Genomic DNA, 21817 nt, shown 5'->3' with positions numbered 1-21817 from the left:
GTCAGCTGTCTTTAAATTGTGTGCTGCTACATTACTTTAAATCAATCCAAAACTGCAGCATACATAATCGCAAAGTTAGGCTGTTGGTCAAAACGGAGCAACGTGAGATTTCAGAACACTAAGTTCAGCTCACAGTGTGGCTCCTATCTGCTAAATGTGTTGTTGGAGAGCGTCACTGTATTGAATGCTACAGAACAGGCTTCAAGATTGGATTCATATGTCTCTGTTTCTCCAAGGCTTCCGATTAGTGTCCTATAAATCCAAATTGTCATTGTGGAAACAACATTAAAAGCAAATTTCCTGATGGAGCTTGTGACTGATATGTCCTGTATATCCGTTAATGTGGATGGAGGAATGTTTGAACATGTTCCAGAGCAGTATTGAAGCACAGAGTCAGCCACCCCTGACTAGATGACCAACTGAGCTGTTTTCAGAAGTTGGGAATACAAACTCAGAAACATGATCTGATTGGCAAATGGGGTGGGGGGCTGCCATTGACAGCTTTTTTTTAGGGCATCAGTGAGCTCCTGGACAGACTGTGGAGCTACTTGGCAGCGTCGGATGCACTGATTCATAACATGCCAGAGGTTCTCAATTGGATTCAGGTCTGGAGAACGTGAGGGCCAGTCAGTGGCATCAATGCCTTCAACATACAGAAACTGCCTACACACTCTGGCCACATGAAGCCGGGCATTGTCCTGCACTAGGAGGAACCCAGGGCCCACTGCACCAGCGTAAGTTCTGACGATGGGTCTGAGGATTTCATCTCGGTACCCAACAGCAGTCAGGATACTGGTGGCTAGCACGTGGAGGTGTGTATGAAACCTCAAAAGATACCACCGCCACCCATCGCTAAACTGGTCATGCTGGATGGTGTTGCAGGCAGCATAACGTTCACCGCGGCGTCTCCAGACTCTTTCATGTCTGTCACATGTGCGCAGTGTCAACCTGTTCTCATCTGTGAAGAGAAAGGGGTGCCAATGGCAGACCTGCCAATTTTGGTGGTCTCTGGCGAATGCCAATCACGCTGCACAGTGCTGGGCTGTAAGCACAGGTCCCACTAGAGGACATCGGGCCCTCATGGAGTGTGTTTCTGACAGTTTGGTCAAAAACATGCACACCAGAAACATACACACCCACAAGAGGTCATTTTGTATAGCTCTGGCAGTGCTCCTCCTGTTCCTCCTCGCACAAAAGGAGCAGATACTGGTCCTGCTGCTGGGTTGATACCCTTCTCGGCCAGTCTCCTGGTATCTCCTCCATGCTCTTGCGACTGTACTGGGAGACACAGCAAACCTTCTTGTGACGGCACATATGGATGTGCTTTCCTGGAGGAGCTGGACTACCTCTGCAACCTGAATGAGTGTATTTGAAACATTTTAAAATGACCTATTGAACTACAGACTGCATCTAGTTGAGAGGACTATTGCTGACTAATATTGTTATGGAGTTTGCTGAGTGGGTGGCAAACAAGCCATATGCTATTTCTGTATTTTAATATGTGGAGTTTATAATGGGTACTGATGAGCAAAATACATTTATCAGAATAATGAAAATAAACAGTTAGATGTTTCAGAAGACAAATATTTTGACCAAATTAGGGAACCTCTTGACATTGTGATGGTGCTAAGCTAGCAAGCTGCATAATTGAAAAATTGGAACTTTCTTCTGTAGTTACTACCGAAGTAATTATTTAAGTCTCAAAGTGGGATTTTCCTGTACTTAATATGGAATTAAGTACATTGAAAATACATTGTAACAACATCGTAAATGAGTTTGTTGTACATTTAACAAGTCGTATGTAACAATTGTTGGTAATACATGTAACAAGGCCACATTCTGGTTAGAGTTCTTAACATAGTAAATAAACAGGTGACTTTCAAATATGTAATTACATCAGTAGATACACATGTAGAATAACATTCAGCAAGTTAACGTGTAAATACGCATATGTTCAATCAATAAAGTAACCAGGTTCTGCAAAAAAAATATTACCATGTAGTTGCTTAGTGTAATTAAGTAGGTCTGGCTCATCAAACCAATGCAATGTGTTTTACATCACTAGAACAATTAAAACCTTTTGCTTAGCCGACGGACATTGGAGGTTGGGGCCAAAGTAGCCCCACCCACACAGACTGTAAGAGGGCAAAACCAGTAATTGGGATAATTATTGTTATTTGGTCTTTGTGTATCCCATATTGAATGTTACAGTAGAAATTGTATGAGATGTATGGTTTTCTACCAAAAAAATATATTGGATGGCAAGACTTGCAGAGAATGAGACCAAATGTCTAGCCATGGATACTGTTTGTACACATTTTATAGATATAGGCAAATTTTAGGTAAAAGTGTGAATGTCAGTATTTTGTTTCAGTGTGTTGGCCAAGGATAAGTAATATGAATTTGTTTCTAAAGTGGCAGTCTGGAGTTTGCCTTTAAACAGAAAGACACATTATAAAGTATTTGAGATGTTCTGTAACAGGACTCATAGCTGTTCTTTGTGTGCTATAGTAATAAAGAATTATACTTTAGTCTTCTAGGGAGACTTTCTGTAACAGAACACCAGCGCACACATTTGCAATGCACATTTGTACATTAGATAGGACTATCCGGTTTTGAATGTCCCTTATTTATGACTGCTTGGTGTGCATAATGTTATTGGTGTGATGAATGTTATTGCTTAACAGTAATACATTAGGTTTCCTTGAAATACAGAGATGCATTCCTCGTAAATTTGATGTAAATCTCTTGAAAATAGCCTAACAGTCTATGGTAAATGTATGCACAAATTATGCCTGCTATTAATCTTGAAATCCCTGGTTCCGGTAGGTTTATGCAATCAATTATAGACTTAGATATTGCCAGGATCAGCTGTTTATTTTATTATTCATAATTGCTGTAAACCCAGAACACAGTGCAATGTGTGAATCCTGACGTCAAGTGTAACATGCTTTTGCTAGACCAAATCAGAGGATATGTTATGGTAAGAATATATTCATGAATTCAAATTAGATTCATTCAAGTTGAATATTAGTTAAAAAGTTCTACCAAGTTATTGCTTTTAGTCACCAAGACAGAACATTTGTCACCACCTTCTATAATTGCATTGTAATACCTCTGTAATATTGTTGTTTCCACAGTTATTACTGAATATAAAGTGTTACTATTTATACCATGGTAACAGGTAACTTAAAATCAATCGCTGTTCATCCGTCCAACTCAAAGAGGTAAACTGCAATTTCTAGCCATCAAACTTAACAAGGACCCTGCAAGTAAAAAGCGCCTTCCAATTCCCCAAAACTTTTGTTCCAAATAGTAGATTAACGTGGCTTTGCATGCACCAAATGTCATGCAGTCAGGGACACAATATAGCCAATATTTCAAATGTATGTTTCCATATTGTAAATGGGAATAGTCTATTTACTCTTGCAAATAGCATTTCCCCAACGACATCCCAAGGTATTTTGTACCATGCCGAACAGCCAGAGCTGTTGATATGGACCCAGAACTCATTTGGTATTCCAGTTACATAGTGTTGTGAAATGAGATGGGTTTATTCTGTCCGAGACAAACTCTTCCATTCTGACATTCAATTTCATTTTGGCTTATGTGCCACTGGATCCTGGATCTGTCCGTAATTGTTTTATGTGACAGCCCCCTCCCCCATGACATTAGCATGCACACAATATCACTTTGTGTACTTGAACACAATAATTTTTGTTGCGTTCCTTTAAACATTCTGTATCCTGTATGTGGGGCATACAAGAATAAGAACATACATAGAAAAAAATATATAGAAAAAATTATCAAACCTGGTATTTTTCAATATTAGTTTGACATGGTTACATTTTAACATGGTAACTATGAGATTACTTATTTACATGATAATACACATGTGGGATAACATAAGGTGCATATGAGATCAACATGAAAAGTGGGTGATCCCTAGATATTTAACTCCAGATTCAGTGATTATCAAAATTATTTACCCCCCTTTTACATTTCCTAATTTTATTGTGTTACGACTTGAAATTAAAATGGATTACCACTAACACAAAAAGTCCATTGTCAAAGTAAAAAAATACAATATGCCAATTGTTCTAAATTACATACAACCCAAAAAAGTTGGAACGCTGTGTAAAATGTAAAGAAATACAAAATGCAATGATGTGCGAATCATTTAAACCCTATATTCAATTGAAAATAGAACAGAAACTGAGACATTTTATTGTATCTTGAGAAATATATGCCCATTTTGAATTTGATGCCAGCAATGTTTCAAAGAAGTTGGGACAGAGGCAACAAAAAACTGGCAAAGTTGTGTAACGCTAAAAAACAAAACCTGGTGGAACATCACACAACTAATTAGGTAAACTGTCAACAGATCAGTAACATGCACAAGGTATTAAAAGATCATTCCAGAGAGGATTAGTCTTTCAGAAGTAAAGATGGGGAAGGGTTCACCACTCTGTAAAAGACAGCATGGGAAAATAGTGAAACAATTTAAGAATACCATTTCTCAATGTAAAAATGTAAAGAGTTTGGGGATCTCATCATCTACGGTACATAATATCATTAAAAGATTCAGAGAATCTGAATAAATCTCTGTATGGAAGGGACAAGGCTGAAAACCAATACTGGATGGCTGTGGTTTTCGGACCCCCAGACTGCACTGCATTACAAACAAACAAGATTCTGTACTGGAAATCACTGCATAGGCTTCCGAAAAACCATTGTCTGTGAACACAAACAATGGCTGCATCCACAAATGCAAGTTAAAACTCTACCATGCAAAGAAGAAACCATATATAAACAAGATCCAGAGCCACCGCCACCTTCTCTGGGCCCAAGCTCATTTAGATCGACTGAGGCGAAATGGAAAACTGTCCTGTGGTCCGACAAATCAAAATGAAATTGTTTTTGGGAATCATGGATGATGCATCCTCCGGAATAAAGAGGAGAGGGACCATCTGGCTTATTATCAGTGCACAGTTCAAAATCCAGCATCTGTGATGGTAGGGGGGTGCTACACACGATAGTACACATGGCTTGGGTGACTTGCACATCTGTGAAGGCACCATTAATGCTGAAAAGAACACAACAAACTGTTGAGTAGCTGCAATCCTATATAAAGCAAGAATGGGAATACATTTCACTTTCAAAACTACAGCAATTGGTCTCCTCAGTTACCAAATTCTAACAGAGCATTGTTAAAAGAAGAGGTGATGCAACACAACGGTAAACATGCCCCTGTCCCAACTTTTCTGAAACGTTTTGCTGGCATCCAATTCAAAATGGGCATGAATTATTCCAAAAACAATACAATTTCTCAGTTTCAACTTGTTTTTGTACTATTTCAATTAAATATAGGGATAGATGGTTCACATCATTGCATTCTGTTTGCAAATTTATTTGGAAACAGGGTTGTACAAATATAAAACAAAATAATTCACCAAATAAATATACACCCCTTTGCTATGACATACCTGAATAAACTGTGGTACAACCAATCATTTTTAGAAGTCACATAATTAGCTGAATGAAGTCCACCTGTGTGCAATTAAGATGTTTCACATAATTTCAGGATAAATTCACCTGTCTATGATAATTCCAATTTGGCTAGTACAATTTCTAACAAAACCACTCCTAACAAAAACTACATCCTGAAGACCAAGATAACATTCAAAGCAAATATGAAATAAAGATCTTCAAAAGCACCAATCAAGTGTAGGATATAAGAACATGTTCAAGGCATCGAATATCCCCCAGTTATTAAAGTCCACTCTGAAGAAACTGTGAATCTGTATAGAATAACTGAGTATCTGGGCGAGAAAGGCACTAGTTACATTCTTCCACAACTGAGCGGGAGGCACACAGCAACAATAGTCCGGGTGCTTCACACCCTTCATGGGAGGGTTGCAAAAAGACAAAAAAAGTTTATTGACGGAGCTTGAGTCATTTTGCATATAAGAATGGGCAAAAAATGCTGTGTTCAGATGTGCAATCACTTATTCCAAGAATTTGTAAAATGAGGATTTTATTTTTCACTTTGACATCATGGACTTTTTTGTGCTGGTCTGTGGCAAAAACTCCTAATTATTAAACTTCTAATTATTCTATGTGCATAACACGCAACACATTTGAGAGGAACGGTATATTTCCATATTTCAGTTGAACCAACCTAGCACCAGCTGCATCCCCAACATTGCTTTCATTTGGACTTTTTTGATCACTGTTATGCATTGTTCATAAGTTCAATGAAACAACAATATAACGTTTGCCCTGCAGCGACATGGTGCACCTCCGCCTTTGTGTTTTCGGAAAAAGAAACCAAGTCTGACACACGTCTCCTCTTCCCATTACAGAGAAGGGTGCTGCAAACGAAAGTCGACAGCTGACGGCCACCCTTTATGATCATCCCCACTTTACAATTACAGCTCTGACCTTCCCGTGGCGGACAGGGGAAAAAAACACTGGTGAGACATCCATTACAGGCCTTTCATAACGCTTAGTAGCAGACATCTTGGTCACTGCATCACCTTTCAACCTCCTGACATTGATCCTTGTGTTTTAGCTCAGGTGTGTCTGTGCGTGTGCGCGCCCACGTGTGGGGTGGTACTAGTGTTTAAGGGTCTCCACGCTAAAAAGGTGACAGAATGACAGACGAGATTCTTCTGTCAGACACTGCAGGAGAGCACTCAGTCATTTGTCATGGCGCATTATTTAGTTCTGAATTGCCTGGTGCCATATTGGTGGGCGGTAAGGTGCCAGGGTAATGGTGTGCACAGGAGATATTAGAGGTACTTTGAATCGTTAAGTGTTAGCCTCTGTTATCTATTAAGGCAAAGCAAAGAAGAAGTAATGTAGCAAAAAAGAATCTGGGCTTGATATTCTGTACGAAGAATTCTGAGTTAACATAAAACATATTGGTGAAACTCAAAACTGACAGGTATACTGCATTGTGAATTATGTTATAATGTATTCAACCTTTATAACATCTCTTGATCATCTCATTACTAAGTAATATAATTTTTCAGTTTACAATCAGTTTACAATGTAAGTCATGCTTACCATAAGTTCTATTATACTAGTTTAAGGTATCCTAAAGTGTTGCCAAGTATCATTATGAGAAAGAAGATTACATAGCTTGTAAAATAATGAACTACATGTGTGCATGCCATTATCTGTTAATCACTTATTTGGTTGGCTCATAATTTTCAACACTTTTGAGGTAGACTAATAGGATATGAAAGACAAACTAATTTCCTGATATTAATCCTCTGGCCTAGTTTTCACACGATACCTCCTCAAAGAGATGAAAAGGGTCAACGCTGCAATGAATGACGGTCATCCACTTTGATGGCCTTTTAGGAGACAGAAGAGTCTCTTTCATGCAATGTAATGGAAGCAGTTTGATGACAGCAGTGCTTCTCAATGTGGGGTCTGCGGCCCAGCAGGGATCCGTGACATATAGCCAGAGGGTCTGCAAAAATGTATTATGTTGTGTCCTGATTTAGCTTCTCACAGGCATAGCCTGCCTGTGCAACAGAACAAACATACCCATTCACTAGTCAGTGACACACTCACTGACTCATACTGTGTGGCAGTTTGTGTCATGTGTTATACTTGTGATTGGCTTTGGCACAACATACAGTTTTCTCAGGCTCGACTTAGCTAGAGATTTAAAAGAAACATGCTTCCTCGAGAGCTTGCGTAGTACAGCAAATTATGTCAATAATGCAATAATGAGGAAAATATGACAACTGTAATATTGAATCTGTTTGAAAACAGTGATGGGAGACCAGAATTTGTTTTGTGCCTGCAGGCGTAATCCAAAGTGGTAAACATTGACAGTGCATGTTGCGTGTACACTTGCCATTGAAATGGAACTAGACTTGCATTCTGTCGTTTTTGTCAAATCATGTCCACCGGAGCCATGTCTATTTTGCAAATCTTTGCAGAGAAATTGACGAGGCTGGCAAATTGTGTCAGTCTGAGGTGAGTTGCGTCTTCGGCGAAGCGTTAGTTACGGTAGTCGATATAGAGCTACACACTGAGCTTGTGAGTTTCTAGAATAAAACAAGCCTGTCCTGACAGAGCTTTTTTCCAACCCACTATGGGATTGCTGAACATGCTGAACGACAAGTAGTTGAGTGACGAGATCAACTCTCTCAGCAGGGAAACTGACATTTAGATAACAAGGCAACAGCACAGGAATACCGACGTGTTCCCCAACTTGACTGAGTTTTTGGACACATACGATCTGTCAATGAACATAGCGAGCAAAGAGAGAAAGCAGATCAGCACTCAAAATATCAGCGCTCATCTCACTTCACTGGGTGAGCATTTCAATTCAAACTTCACAGAAATCAACAGAGATTTTTGGGACTGAGTCAGTGATCCGCTCGCTCCACAGTGACAGCTATACGAGCGGCCTTGAAGGACGAAGAGGATCCTGTGATTGGGTGAGACACTGCAGATCAAATTCCAGCAGATGTATCATCACTAACAGTTTGACGATGTTCTTGCCCTTCCCTACAACATATTGTGAGATAAGCTTTTCTCTACGCTGACAGAAATAAAGGCAACACACAGGGTTTGTTTGCAGGTGGAAAACGACATCCTAATATGTCTGTCAACAAACCAAATGACAACAGTAACGGTATACAGTGAAAGGTAATGAACCTATCAAATTAACACTATGAAACCATAACAGTTATTGATAAACAGCTGCCCAATTGTATATGACATTGGGCTTCTGTTATGTTTGTTTCTACGGCCTATTTATATTTGTGATTAAAATAGAGAGAGAAATGCATGTACCTATATGAGTCATTGAAAGAAAGGGTTTAAAAAGGGTTCCCTGAATACAACTTTTTTTTTTCATCTTAGGTAGAACTGATTTAGGCTCATGAAAGGAATCTTTGGTTCCTATTTCAGCTTCCAGGTAGGACCTTGGTTCCAAAAAGATTTCCCTTGCAATGGACAGCCAAAGAAACCTAATGGAACTTTTTAGTTGAGCAACATAACATGATGTAACCCCCGATGAACAGGAAATACAGTGTAAGTCTCGACAGCCTGTTTTCTTCTTACTTATCTTGCTTATGTCAACATATACTGGTCACAATGAATGGAAAGTACTTTTTCTAGCCCCAATTCCACTACATTGTGGTCGATATATACCCCAACATAAGATTCTTATCTTAAATAACTTATTGATGTACAGGTAGAGGACCACTTGAAACAAAGCTACTGCAGCACACACAACAAACTTCAGAAACCCTTTTCACCGAACGAAAATAACTTGTTTATTTCGGGAACAGGTTTTTACTGGCCTTAAACCCCACCTAGCACTCAGTTCATCCAGCGTAAACGTGTTTCACATGACTATTACATTTTTCAACTGTTCAATAGCAGCTTCATAGTCACCACAACAATGACATTCATGAACATTAAGCATGAGTACCGTGTGACAGAGGAAGAGGGAAAAAATATGACATACCCTTTATCCGCAAATTCCCAGGGATCCCATCCTGCTGAAACAAAAACAAACAGAAAGACAAAAAAAGTGAGATACCACAAAGTCAAGACCATCATTTGTCAAAAAAACACCAAGAGCCATGGTACTTTTATAAGCAGAATCTCAAACACTGTTACAAATATCGAGGGTATTCCATGCCAAATGCCTATTTAAATGCATTAGAAATATGATACATTTTACTGAATTAAGGTCTTTTGAGAATAATAAGATACAATTGGGACTGTTTATTGTATTATCAGGTACAGTGACTTGCTTTGGCTTTTCTGTTATATTTCATATATTCATGAATAGCTGCCAAGTCATTGAAGCACGTAACATATTCAATGGTTGACCGTGAAAGCTTAAGAGGTACTGTATCTCCGTAAAAGGGGTATATTGAAAGGTTAAAAGAGGTGGAAATAGTGTGAACAATGGCAATATAAAACATAACAAACCACTATGCTTTTAAAGAAGGTACATCAGAGGGCAAAGCTGCACAATTAATATCATTATTATAGAATCATTCACATTTTGGGCCATATGATGGTGCAGGAGTGATATAGCAAAATAAAGGCTTTCATTACGCAAATACTCTAATTCCATCTAATTCCACGATCAATAGTGCTACACTGTATGACTATTCACCTGCTGTTCAGTAGTGCTACACTGTATGACTATTCACCTGATGTTCAGTAGTCCTACACTGTATGACTATTCACCTGATGTTCTGTAGTGCTACACTGTAAGACTATTCACCTGATGTTCAGTAGTGCTACACTATATGACTATTCACCTGCTGTTCAGTAGTGCTACACTGTATGACTATTCACCTGATGTTCAGTAGTGCTACACTATATGACTATTCACCTGCTGTTCAGTAGTCCTACACTGTATGACTATTCACCTGCTGTTCAGTAGTCCTACACTGTATGACTATTCACCTGCTGTTCAGTAGTCCTACACTGTATGACTATTCACCAGCTGTTCAAGACCGTAAACAGGAATGACACATAGTCTAATGGGATTTCACAAGTATCAAACCCCTGTTGCTTATTCTTTATCTGTAGAACTCATTCTCTCTTTATTCCAGCTCCTTGCAGGGTGGTATTACGAAACAGAAATATAATGTAACAAGTCCAAAGTCAATAACGAGCGCTTTTATCTTGTCTCTGACTGACACCCAGGCAGAACGACCGCATACCTACATTTAATCTAACACAAACAGTATGTGGTCATGGACAAAAGCAACAGAAAATAGATCAGACGACACACAGTTTATATGTCCCCATGTTCTTTTTTAATTTTTTTATTTTACAGACAATGGACACTCACTCTCCTTACTAATTTGTACACCCCCCCACCCCCACCCCACCCGCCCCAAGGGCTGTTTATAAACATTGGGTGGCATTGGGAGAAGGATACATGGGATCCTGGTCTCTGACCAGGCACTCCCCATGGGGCAGGGGGTGTTTCCACAGGACCATGGCTCAACACGTACTGTAAGCCCATTTCACGTTCCATTTTCACATCTCCATTTATCTTAAAACAACTAAGAGGGACAAGCACGCAACCCAACAAGTACCCGTTGCTCAATAAAGTAGCTATCAGCAATGTCAGTCATACATTAAAAATGCCACCAGACGTTTGGAGGCACGGCATGAACGCCAGAGCATTAATCCAATAGGCTCCTCGATGCCATTAATTCCCATATTTGAAAGGCCACATGTCAACCCGTGGTATAGAGGTCAGTAGAACACGACCAAAACGTCAGAAATGGATATTTAACGGATATTTAACGGATATTTCCATTCCGACACAAACACGTAAACACCAGTGCTGTACACAGGTTTTATTCCTAGTGTCACTGGGTTCCTTTTTCTGTTCTCCCCGTATTTAGGGCCCTCACCACGTAGGCATTTCGTTGTGTTATTTCAACAACAACAAAAACATGACCCACTCTTTCCTCATGATTCTGTGATGTCCATTTCGCGGTCAGTGACATGCCTCATCGCAGCAGCTCCCCAGCTGGTTTGAGAGACGAGATTGAGACGTGTGTCCTACAATGCACATCTCCTTGAGCTGTTCTCCTTCTTATTACACCTCACTCAACCAGGAAATATTGACCGGCACACACGTATGTGCAACAAGTGAACTTGCAAGCCCCCCCCCAACCTACCACAGAGACTCGCTACTGCATGACGAGACTAGGCAGGGCTCTCCAACATCCTACCTATCCACCACATGCAGGACTGCGCCAGTTTCACAAGAACAAAGAAGTGACCGAAAGCTACAACGAGAAGAATATCTCCACCCAATCACCACACAGTGTAGAAGTCTACACTCCACACGCAGGAAATGTGCCGTATAAAACTGCTGAAGCTATTCAGAATGTTGCGTCAGGTGGGAGTGTAGACTTCTTAAGACAGGCAACAATATGCCAAATTGGAGTTGGCCAGTAGTTCTACCTTCAGAACATTTGAAGGGAAGTAGCGAATAACAAAACAGCACGAAACCACACCATCTAAAAGACAGGCAGAAAAGAACACTGAAAAAGTAAACACCTTTGTGATCGTGTTTGACAACTCGGATTATACTGCACGCAAATTGTGCCCCAGGTGGGTGAAGAGATTTCACATAGCCACGAAATGAATGGCCCTACAGGGTACTGGGCCGTGGAGAACAAACAAACCACTGTCACACTCTGGTTAACGGCAGCTATGGAATGACTTCCCAGATAATTAGCTGTCTATCAAATCGTGTGATTTGCCCACTTGCATAATAATCGGCAGACAAGTCGTCAAATGTGCGTGGAACACAGCTTCAAAATCTGCATCGTATACATTAAACATTCAGCGATGGTAGTTATGTAACTAAATCACTAATATATGTCCCTTCATTCTTTTTCTGACTGTTTCAACTGAAGTATGTATATCTGCTTAAAATGCATGGCAAATTGACAGCAAACACACCTAAATAGAAAACATGCAACCAAATAAGGCTTCAACCATCTAGCAGAACATCCATGGACTAAGCTGTGATGAATAATGTGGTCCAGGAACTCATGCCATTCATTGCTGTAGAACAAGAATCATTCAGAGACTTTGTCCAGGATTTGCAGCCCAGCTAAACAATTGTACCAAGGCCCACACTGCTGCCTAGAATTGATGAAGCCTCTAAGGAAATTAAGAAAGGATGACTGAGGCCATGACAGGAGCTCCCCACATCATGACCACCACCGATTGTTGGCATCCACACAGTCAGATAGACCCTGACTGTGTCAACAGAAGCTCAACAGCTCCGGCCTGTAAACAGTTGAGAGGCTTACTGATGTGTTGGCAGGCACCCTAACTGACATCCATTCTGAGTTTGAAATCAGGGTCAAGATTGCAAAGGAAAAGAAACAGACTACTGTTCTGACGTCTTGAAAACTTTCAAAGTTTTTGGAGAAGACGAAAACAACGAGGAGGCGCTCAAAGCAGTGGGTGAAACTGCTCAGCCTGGACAGGAGGATGGATGAAGATGAACAATAAGAAAGTGAAGATAGATTTAAAGTTATAGTTTAGTTATTTAGTAGACACTTTGATCCGATGCAGCTTAAAAAAAAAGTTTCAACCACATTGGAACAAAAGATCCAGACTCACTGCCCAAACTGTTGAAGACGCTTTCTCCCTCCAGCTGCTGAGCCCAAATGGTGGTACTCCTTGTTCATGGCTGTTGGAAGGTTCCTGAGGATAGTCAAAGAGAAGGGAGAGGCCACATTCAGAGTTCTCTGCATGGACATCAAGGTTCCAATGTAGGTATGGATTATGTATTATGTATGTTTGAAATGTTACAATATCATTGTTCATCGGGACGTAATAACATTTGTTTTTAATTTAAATAACCATTATATTGTAAGATAGCTTGATGTGAAGTTACATTTTCCCCTAACTTCTTTCTGTCACATGAAAATAAATTGAACAGGGTATATGTTTTTGGTGGATTCACCACAGATGGTACTATTGAAGAGCTTTAGACACTTTTCAAGACCCTTTGCTGATCGCTGCTGCAATCCTTTGTATTCAGAATAGCATGGGAGAACAATGATGCTACCATCACAATAAGTAAGACAATAAAAAATATTGTAATAATAAAAGAGACGTTGACACGTCATAGATTTCAGAATCCATCAGACATTGTGGTTCAGACCAATTTGTGACCTACTGGACCTGTTGCTTGGTTTCCTTAGAAAACTATACATTCATAATTTACTGTTTATTGGCACCTCCCTTTTATTTTACCAATAGGCTACATCTAAGAAAACGTAAGCTGTACTTCAAAATCTTCAAAAGTCATCTCTCACTGAAGATAGAATTTGCCAAATGCCATGACAGCTTAAAAATAGCAAGCCAAAGGACAATGGTGGCTCTTGCTTTTTATTTATTTCATAAAAACATTGGATTATACTATAGGTTTTACAATGTCACAACCTTGTACACTGATATCTGATACAGTTCCCAATCTACCTACTGTGAGGTTGTGTGCAGTTCCCACGTTTTTATAAAAACAGAGGGATGAATTTAGGGATGTTATTTTCTAAAACAAAGTGACAGCGATTGTTAGGGCATATGTATCTTACTTGTCTGTAGAACATGAGTCCACATGTGACAAATTCAATTGATTGGATATGATTTAGAAAGGCATATATGTGTCTATATAATGTTTCACGTCAAATATAAAACCAAGCCATGAAGTCCTGTCAGCCTCCAAGACTGAACTGTGTTGAGGCAAAGATCTGGGGAATGTTACAAAAATGTTTGCTATAGCATTGAAAGTTCCCAGGAGTGAAATGGAAGTTCTCTTCCTAGAGCTGGCCGTTTGACCAAAAAAAGTAACTAGGCAAGAAAGGCCTTGGTCTTACCAAGTACCCAATGGTCACTCTAACAGAGCTTCAGAGTGTCTCACCAGAGATGGGAGAAAGTGATATAAAGACAACCGCCTCTGCAGCACTCCATCAATCCGGTCTTTATGGTAGAGTGGCTAGACGGAAACCACTCCTGAGTAAAAGGCATTTGAAGTGCCGCTTGAAGGACTCTGAGAGTGTAAGTAAAATTATTCTCTGGACTGATGAGACCAAAGTTCAATGCCTGGCGAATACAAGATACCGCTGATTACCTGTCTGATAACATCACTATGGTAAAGCATGATGGTGGTGGCGGCATGTTATGGGGATGCATCTCAGCGGGAGAGGCCGGGAGACTGGTCAAGATTAACGGAAGGATGAACAGAGCAAAATATCTAGAGGTCCAAGAAGATTGATCCAGAATGCACAAGACCTAGGATGAGAGAAAATGACCCAAAGCACACAACCAAAACAATGCTGGAGTGGATTTGGGACAAGACGGTGACTGTCTTTGAGTGGCCCAACCTTCAAATATCTGTGGGAAAACCTGAAGATTGCAATTCACAGTCAATCCCCATGAAATCTTACAGTGCTTGAGAAGATCTACAAGGGAAAATGTGAAAAACAACCTAAATCCAGGTGTGTAATGCTGGTTGTGGCATACCCATGAAGAATCAGAGCTGATCGTTGCCAAAGGCATTTCTAAAATGTATTGAATAAAGGGTATGAATACTTAGAAAATGTGGAGAAAGTAAAGGGATCTGAATACTTCTTGCATACTGAGTACTTATTATCCTTCTTCCCATTCATAATGAATACTTATTATCCTTCATCCCATTCATACTGAATACTTATTATCCTTCATTCCATTCATACTGAATACTTATTATCCTTCATCCCACTGTTGGCTGGCCACTGAACCACTGAACCAATGTCATCCCTGGATTAGAGTCCAGATGGAAGGGTTGTTGGAGGGCCAGTAGGGAGCACTCCACACTCTAAATATTAAATCCCAAAGTCCCCATGGCAGTGAAGGGGATATTGCCATGTATGTATGTCGATTTTTATATGGTATGTTAAGTAGCTCTTCCAATCCGGCCCTCATGCCATCACAGCCACCTAATGGCCCACTGCTCCCTACTGGCTTGTTCATCCCCTTTTCTCTCCCACTAAGAAACAAATGTCCTACAGGTACCTAATATATGCAATAAATAATGTAAGTACCTCTGGATAACAGTGTCAGCTGAATGAATTAAGTAAAATAATTAATAGAAACCACTTTTACTTTTGATACTTAAGTACATTTCATCTACGGTCCTTTCTCATATGGGGTTCCTACATACTTTTACACAAGTTCTGCTTCTGGGTATTTTCCCAACACTGTCACTCTGAATCCTTCCACAATTAACAAAGGCTTTTTTTGAGGAACAGAGCTGACCATACAAACGAACAGGCAAAAACACGGGCCACTGCTAATGACAATTTACCCAGAAACTGTTAAGACATTACTTCAACCTCGTTCTGTGGCTAAAATAAGAGTAATTGCTGCATGGCAGGGACTGTCTGTCCCAGAGGCTGTTGGCATACCCCCGCCCAGTCGTCTCCATCTCTCCCAGGACCTGGTAAACTGAGTACCAGCGGTACAGCCCATGGCCCATCTGCCCCTGTCACAAGCTGGCTAACCGCCAGAATCTGTGTCAGGCTATATCACCCCCAATCCAGCACAAGAGCACACAGACACACACACACGCTGATTCTCCACTCGGCTTATTCCAGGGAAACTGTTTCACTAAAGCTTGCCTTTCAACTTCAACCAGGTTGAGCTCGGTATCTCCCTCTTGTATCACTCTCTTTCTCATTCTCTCCCTCTCTCACAAATATACCCTCTCCAGCTATCGTCTCTTTCACTCCCCCCTGTCCCCCTCTCTCCCTCTTTGTCGGCTGATCCGCTGTTAATCTAGATTTGCCATGTGGGCAGGCCAGGGCATACTGGCAGTGGATCTCATTAGCCTCTCAATCCTTGCCTCCATTTTGTGACACCACGACAGGTCGAGAAATTCACAACAAACTAGTTGTTTTAGAACGGTAACGGTGTCTTTTGGTTATCTTGTTGTCTTTGACAAACTATCTCCACAAGAGAATGTTCTTCACATCCTGCTTTACTAAGAGTAAGCCTATACAACAACTACAGGCAAACATTACAATGCAAAAGATACAGTTGCAATACCACCATATGACCACAGCACTGTCACTTTTCATCATGTTCTCTATTCATGTACTTTATTTAAAAGGAACATTTTAAAATAATATAATATAGCTTATGCCCATCCAGCTAACATACATCACACTTTGCATTAGTTTACCAAAAACAGCAGGCTTTTTTGCAGTGACATCACAGGTAAAGCTGCCAATTGGTCGTTGGTGACAACAGAGACAAAGCTCCATACTTAAAGCTGAATGGCTCAGTATGATTGGAAACTCTGTGGAGAAAGCTAATGGGGTCACAGCTTATCTCACTGGCATAAACCAAACACAATCACTGCTATGAAAGGATAGCAGGTCTCAACAAACCTGTTACCTAAATCAAACTCTGCTCAGTCCCGATTCAAGGCTGAGCAAAAGCACAGAAAAGCATTAACAGTACAAGGTCTTCGCTGTGGCTTATTGTGGATAACAATACAGTGAAAAGACCTCACCTTGAAGCAATTATAACTTTCTGGACCTTAAAAGCACTTTTGTAAGCAAATTACACGTTGTTTGTTAAATGCGTGAATGGTCCTTGATGCTCCTCCAAAACAATTAACCTTGCCGGTGAAAAACAGCAAGGTGTTGAGAAACTCACTCGCCACAGTGAGTGAAGAATGTGACATTATGAAAACTTTACAATGGGCCATACATTCCCACACACAGCTTTGACGAATAAACCAAGCTTACCTCTCTATCCCCCTAAGACGATTTGTACGCGAGGCAAAAGCTGCAACTGCATTTGTCTAGATCTTTATGAGGCACCCAGCTATCACAGACAAAAACATGTTCATCCCATTTTTGTAAGCGTCCCTTTTAATTTAGTAGAAATACAGACAGCCAGGCCACTCATTTGTTTTATCAGGGACTTGTGCTAACAGTTTGGTTATGCTCATCAGACAGAAGTGCAATATATTGATGTCAGGAAGGAACCATAACAGATAGAATGAAGAGAGCATGCGTGAGACACATTCTGGAGGTCTCCCCTGATACCGGGCCAACAAAATGTGGATAATAACTAACGGAATGCTTGCACACCAAATAAGCTCCTCCGATGCTTTATTCCTGCGCCCACTTATGTCTGCCGGCTTTTCTTTTTAATTATGATGAGACAAGCGCCCAGCTCTCTCCTTTCTCTATTTTTGAGTGGCTTTACAGGATGTAGCTTTGATAAGGCTGCAATTTGAATTTGAATGTAAGGGGCCATTAACAGTGTTCTTCTTCCAATGGCCTTCACAACTTTGTTGGTAGATGACATCATTTAAAAGAAAAAAAAAATCATATTCACGTTTACATCATGCTCCCAGGGAGAGTTTCAAGCGCAGGGTGGAGTGCAGAAAAACGTCACGGGCATCGTGGTTTAAGAACAGACGGTATCCAAAGGTTTTATTCCTTCAAAGATAACTGTATCATCAACTTGACAAAGGGACAAATAATTCCCATTAAAATGTTGAAATGAATGTTCTGAGTGGGTTTGTGTCATCAATATGCATCAGTGATGTAATCTATGTAGCACGTTAGTGTTGAAAGTCGTAGCCACAATGTTGTGACCATTTAGCACAAAGTCACAGCATTCAGGAAAGAGGGTATGCCACTGGCAATGATAGGTTAATTTATCAAAACAGATTATGATTAATGTACTACTCAGCTGCTACACATCAACCGTGGCCATAACTCATATTGGATATTACCTAAAGTCAACCAGACAGATGAATATCTCCCAGATATTATACGTAATATAGTTTTGATTACATATTGTTTTCCACCCTGAAATCCACAAATGACCGCGAGAGTTAAGTGATTCTAAGAGAAACTCAATCTTGCCATCCATTTAATTAAATAATACTTAGGTTTGTTCATTTGCTTCTTACACATGTTGAATATTAATGTTTGCACTCACAGGGACACATTTGAAATGGAATCCACACCAGCCTGTGTGGCCAACTGATAAAAGTGTCGCGTTGGAAATGTTTTGTGGGCCAGTCATGCATTTCAAAATGCAGTCATAAATGTATTTCTTTGTACACATTTTGTACATAGGGCTGCATAACATAATAAACATTATTATGTTCATTATATTCATTAAGAAATGAATATACATACAGTGCATGTCCAAATGTTTCCACCTAAGCCAGTATCATATATTCATAGAGTCCTGTTGTCCTAACCCGGGTTACCACAGGGATACTATTTCCAATCTTTTAACATCATTGATAGTGCCCGGTGGGTTACGACTGGTGTGTTGGAACTTTTCTATTGCTTCCATTAAGACACACAAGCTCAGTCGAGTATAGATAAAGTATTTGAAGTGATTTTCCAATAGTATTTGAACCCAGGTCTGTAATTCCCATCTTTTGACTGTAAAGCTCACTGAACTAGACAATGGCTTTGTGTGGAAACGCCGCTTATTTCTATTTCTGAGAGACAGACAGGTGACAGCAAAAAAGAGCGGTGAGCAGTGGACTGCGTAGCAGAAGCTGTTCAGTCCTGCTGCTGAGAACGTGATTGATGAAGTCATTATAGGGCCGATGCAGTTAATGTCCCGCAGTTTAAAGTGGTATACCTAGGAAAATGTACTCTGCGTGCTTTTGAACAGGACTGGACGTTGCCATTTCGTCCTTCCAAGGTATGTGTTCGGGGGAATTTAGTGATTTCAAATATGACAGACACACGTTCCCTCCTACGTCGTCCTACAGACAAGGGCCAATTCCTACTTGAAGACAGACACGTGTGAGTTGGCGCAAATCAACGTGGCAAGTGTAAAGAATTTGCATATGCGTCGGCGCAAAAGAAAGCGCTCGTTTTTCTGTCAGGGAAAAGCACCGCAGCAATGCACCGAAGTTACCATGCATGTCGATTACTAAGCCGCGTTAAACCCGACATGTTACACATTACAGAAAACATTGGCAATATTAGCCTTTTTCTTTTCACAACTCCCATGTCAGTGTGACCTTCAGGTCCGTCTACAGTACAGAGCCGGTCTCTGGCACAGTGTAGCCGGTCTCAAGTTCTGTTAATGCCATCTGTCCCGCTACTGTATCCCTCTCTCCCATCCCGCCCCCCTCCCTCCCTCTCTTTCCCTCTCCTTCCTCGTTCTCAAAGTCATAATCAACGCGGATCCCTGGGCTCAACACTTCCATTGTTTCTCCTCGTTTTTTTTATTTTTTATTTGCATGCCAACATGACTAATAAGCCAATTGAAACCATATCTGAGTAAAAAAAAAGACAGAAAAAGTATATTTGGAGATGGCAGAATACCGTCTCAAAGTAATCAGGAATAATATGGAAATGAGCGGTCTGGTTTTATCTCTGCTCCGACAGAGAGGCTGAAGAGAGTGTATTCCAATGCTTATCACTCGCAGGGGATTTGGGGTGGTGAACACACACATACAGTGTGCACACACACACAAACACACACACATAAATGCCTGCAGACAAAATGTTCAATTACACTCTAAACTTAGATGAATTTCTAAAATGGCAGTTCATTTTTTGCTTTCCCTTTTTAGCTTAACAACCCCCCCCCCCCTTCTCGTAACTCATAATTTCCTATAATGTCCCCCTTTCCCCCATTAACCTCCGACCAGATAGATTCAGCATTCATTTCAACGTTCGAAGATGACTTGCTGCTCTACACTCCTTGGCCAAACACCAGCGATAAATCTCTGAGTACTTTTGTGAGACGTAAAAAATAAATACAAAGTTGCCCGGTGCACTCTCAGGCAACTCCATTGCAATTATCTTCATAATTGGCAACGTTGCAGAGTTCTCCTGTTACGGACGGCTAATGGAACAGGATGGAAATCAATACCTTGTGTCGGAACCTCACAACAGGTCGATAGGGTGGCGGCCCAAATCCCTCCTTGTCGGGCCTACCATCAACGACTCCCACTTCCATTCCAAAGGAGGCCACTCCCAACAAAAAAGCCAGCGAGCTCCATCCATGTGTCCTCATTGGTGTGTTCCTGTCAAAAACCAAAAAGAATAGTGAGTGGTTTGACAGAACCCATCGACCGTCTCGGCAGGTCAATATCAGTCGGGGTGGGGGGGGGCTGGGGGGGGGGGCTGGCCATACATCAACCAAGCTGTAATTAGTGTAGGCAATGGGCATTGCAAATCTTTCGTTGGTTTAAACTAATGTTATCGATAAGTGCCTCGCACTCACCAAAGAAGATTAGATCTGCTTTTGGAATCAATTAAAGGGAAATAGGAGTCGTGAGAAAATAAAGATTGAGGAAGACAAAATAGTCGATTTATTAGGACAATTACGGCACTGATTTTCTATTCATTCAAAAGTGGTAAAGCTTCCAATATTCAGCTGCAAGAGACAATGTTGGGCTTAATGAAAAAAAACATTAATCAGTTACCCAAATGCTATTTACAGAAGTCATAGTGACAGTGAATAACATCACACTGGAAAATAAATTCAATCTATTATCAATAGTGTTATACTCAATAAAACGAGTCAATTGCTCAGAACACAGTGAGGAAACAAGTTTGACCTTGACACTACGGCTATAAAACCACAGCAAAAAAATAAGGTTTGGACCAGATAATACGGTAAACATGTAAAGACAAGGTGCATTTTAGCATAAAACAGCTCAACATTAAACACCTCAACATTAAACACCTCAACATTAAACGCCTCAACATTAAACGCTTCAACATTAAACGCTTCAACATTAAATGCCTCAACGCGTGTCCAAGTTAATGTTTCACAATGCACAGGGCCCTCTCCTGTTCCAACAGAACATCAAAGTGGAGCTCAGAGTGCCACCGAGTGAAGCTCTGACTGAAAACTGTCAATGTTGCCGCTTTAAAAACCTTCTAAAAATCGCAGGATAAATGACATCGGGGGTCGTGACCCCCGCCGCTTCCCTGTAGTTCTGAGGCGTGGACATATCACAACAACGCCGGCGGGGGGGCCCCCCCGTCACACGCTGTTCCCGCAGGTGAAGGGTCAGATTCACAAAAATGAATGTCAACGAGACCCACTGTAGGAACAGGCATCGTTCGCACCGCGTCCCCCTGCTTCGTCAGCCTCCACAGCACCTGCAGTAGGACACCCGCTGGCCTGCCCCGGCACTCACAGTGCCACTCTCTGCCGTCCGATGACAGAGGTGACCTGGGTTCAAATACCGTTTGAGATCATTTGGAATACGTGAGCTGTG

General features: G+C 40.8%; 1 protein-coding gene across 7 annotated transcripts in view; it reads right to left on the bottom strand.

The window, feature by feature from the left end:
- The window catches only part of fstl5 (follistatin-like 5), a 179587-nt gene that overhangs the window by 145493 nt on the left and 12277 nt on the right, over positions 1-21817 (bottom strand). For 3 of the 7 annotated variants that reach the window (XM_034291899.1, XM_034291900.1, XM_034291901.1), the window contains exons 2-4: positions 20458-20611; positions 13162-13245; positions 9503-9536 (exon numbers count right to left, since the gene is read on the bottom strand). In XM_034291899.1, the coding sequence (XP_034147790.1) occupies positions 9503-9536; positions 13162-13245; positions 20458-20611 (272 nt within the window). The remainder of the gene's footprint in view (positions 1-9502; positions 9537-13161; positions 13246-20457; positions 20612-21817) is intronic. The other 4 variants (XM_020045201.2, XM_010897190.4, XM_013132285.3 and 1 more) reach the window with 3 other exon arrangements.

Source organism: Esox lucius, chromosome 4 (assembly GCF_011004845.1).
Source record: "Esox lucius isolate fEsoLuc1 chromosome 4, fEsoLuc1.pri, whole genome shotgun sequence".
Lineage (NCBI taxonomy): Eukaryota > Metazoa > Chordata > Actinopteri > Esociformes > Esocidae > Esox > Esox lucius.
Note: the sequence above shows the minus strand (reverse complement) of the source record. Positions and strands in the feature narration are given on the sequence as shown.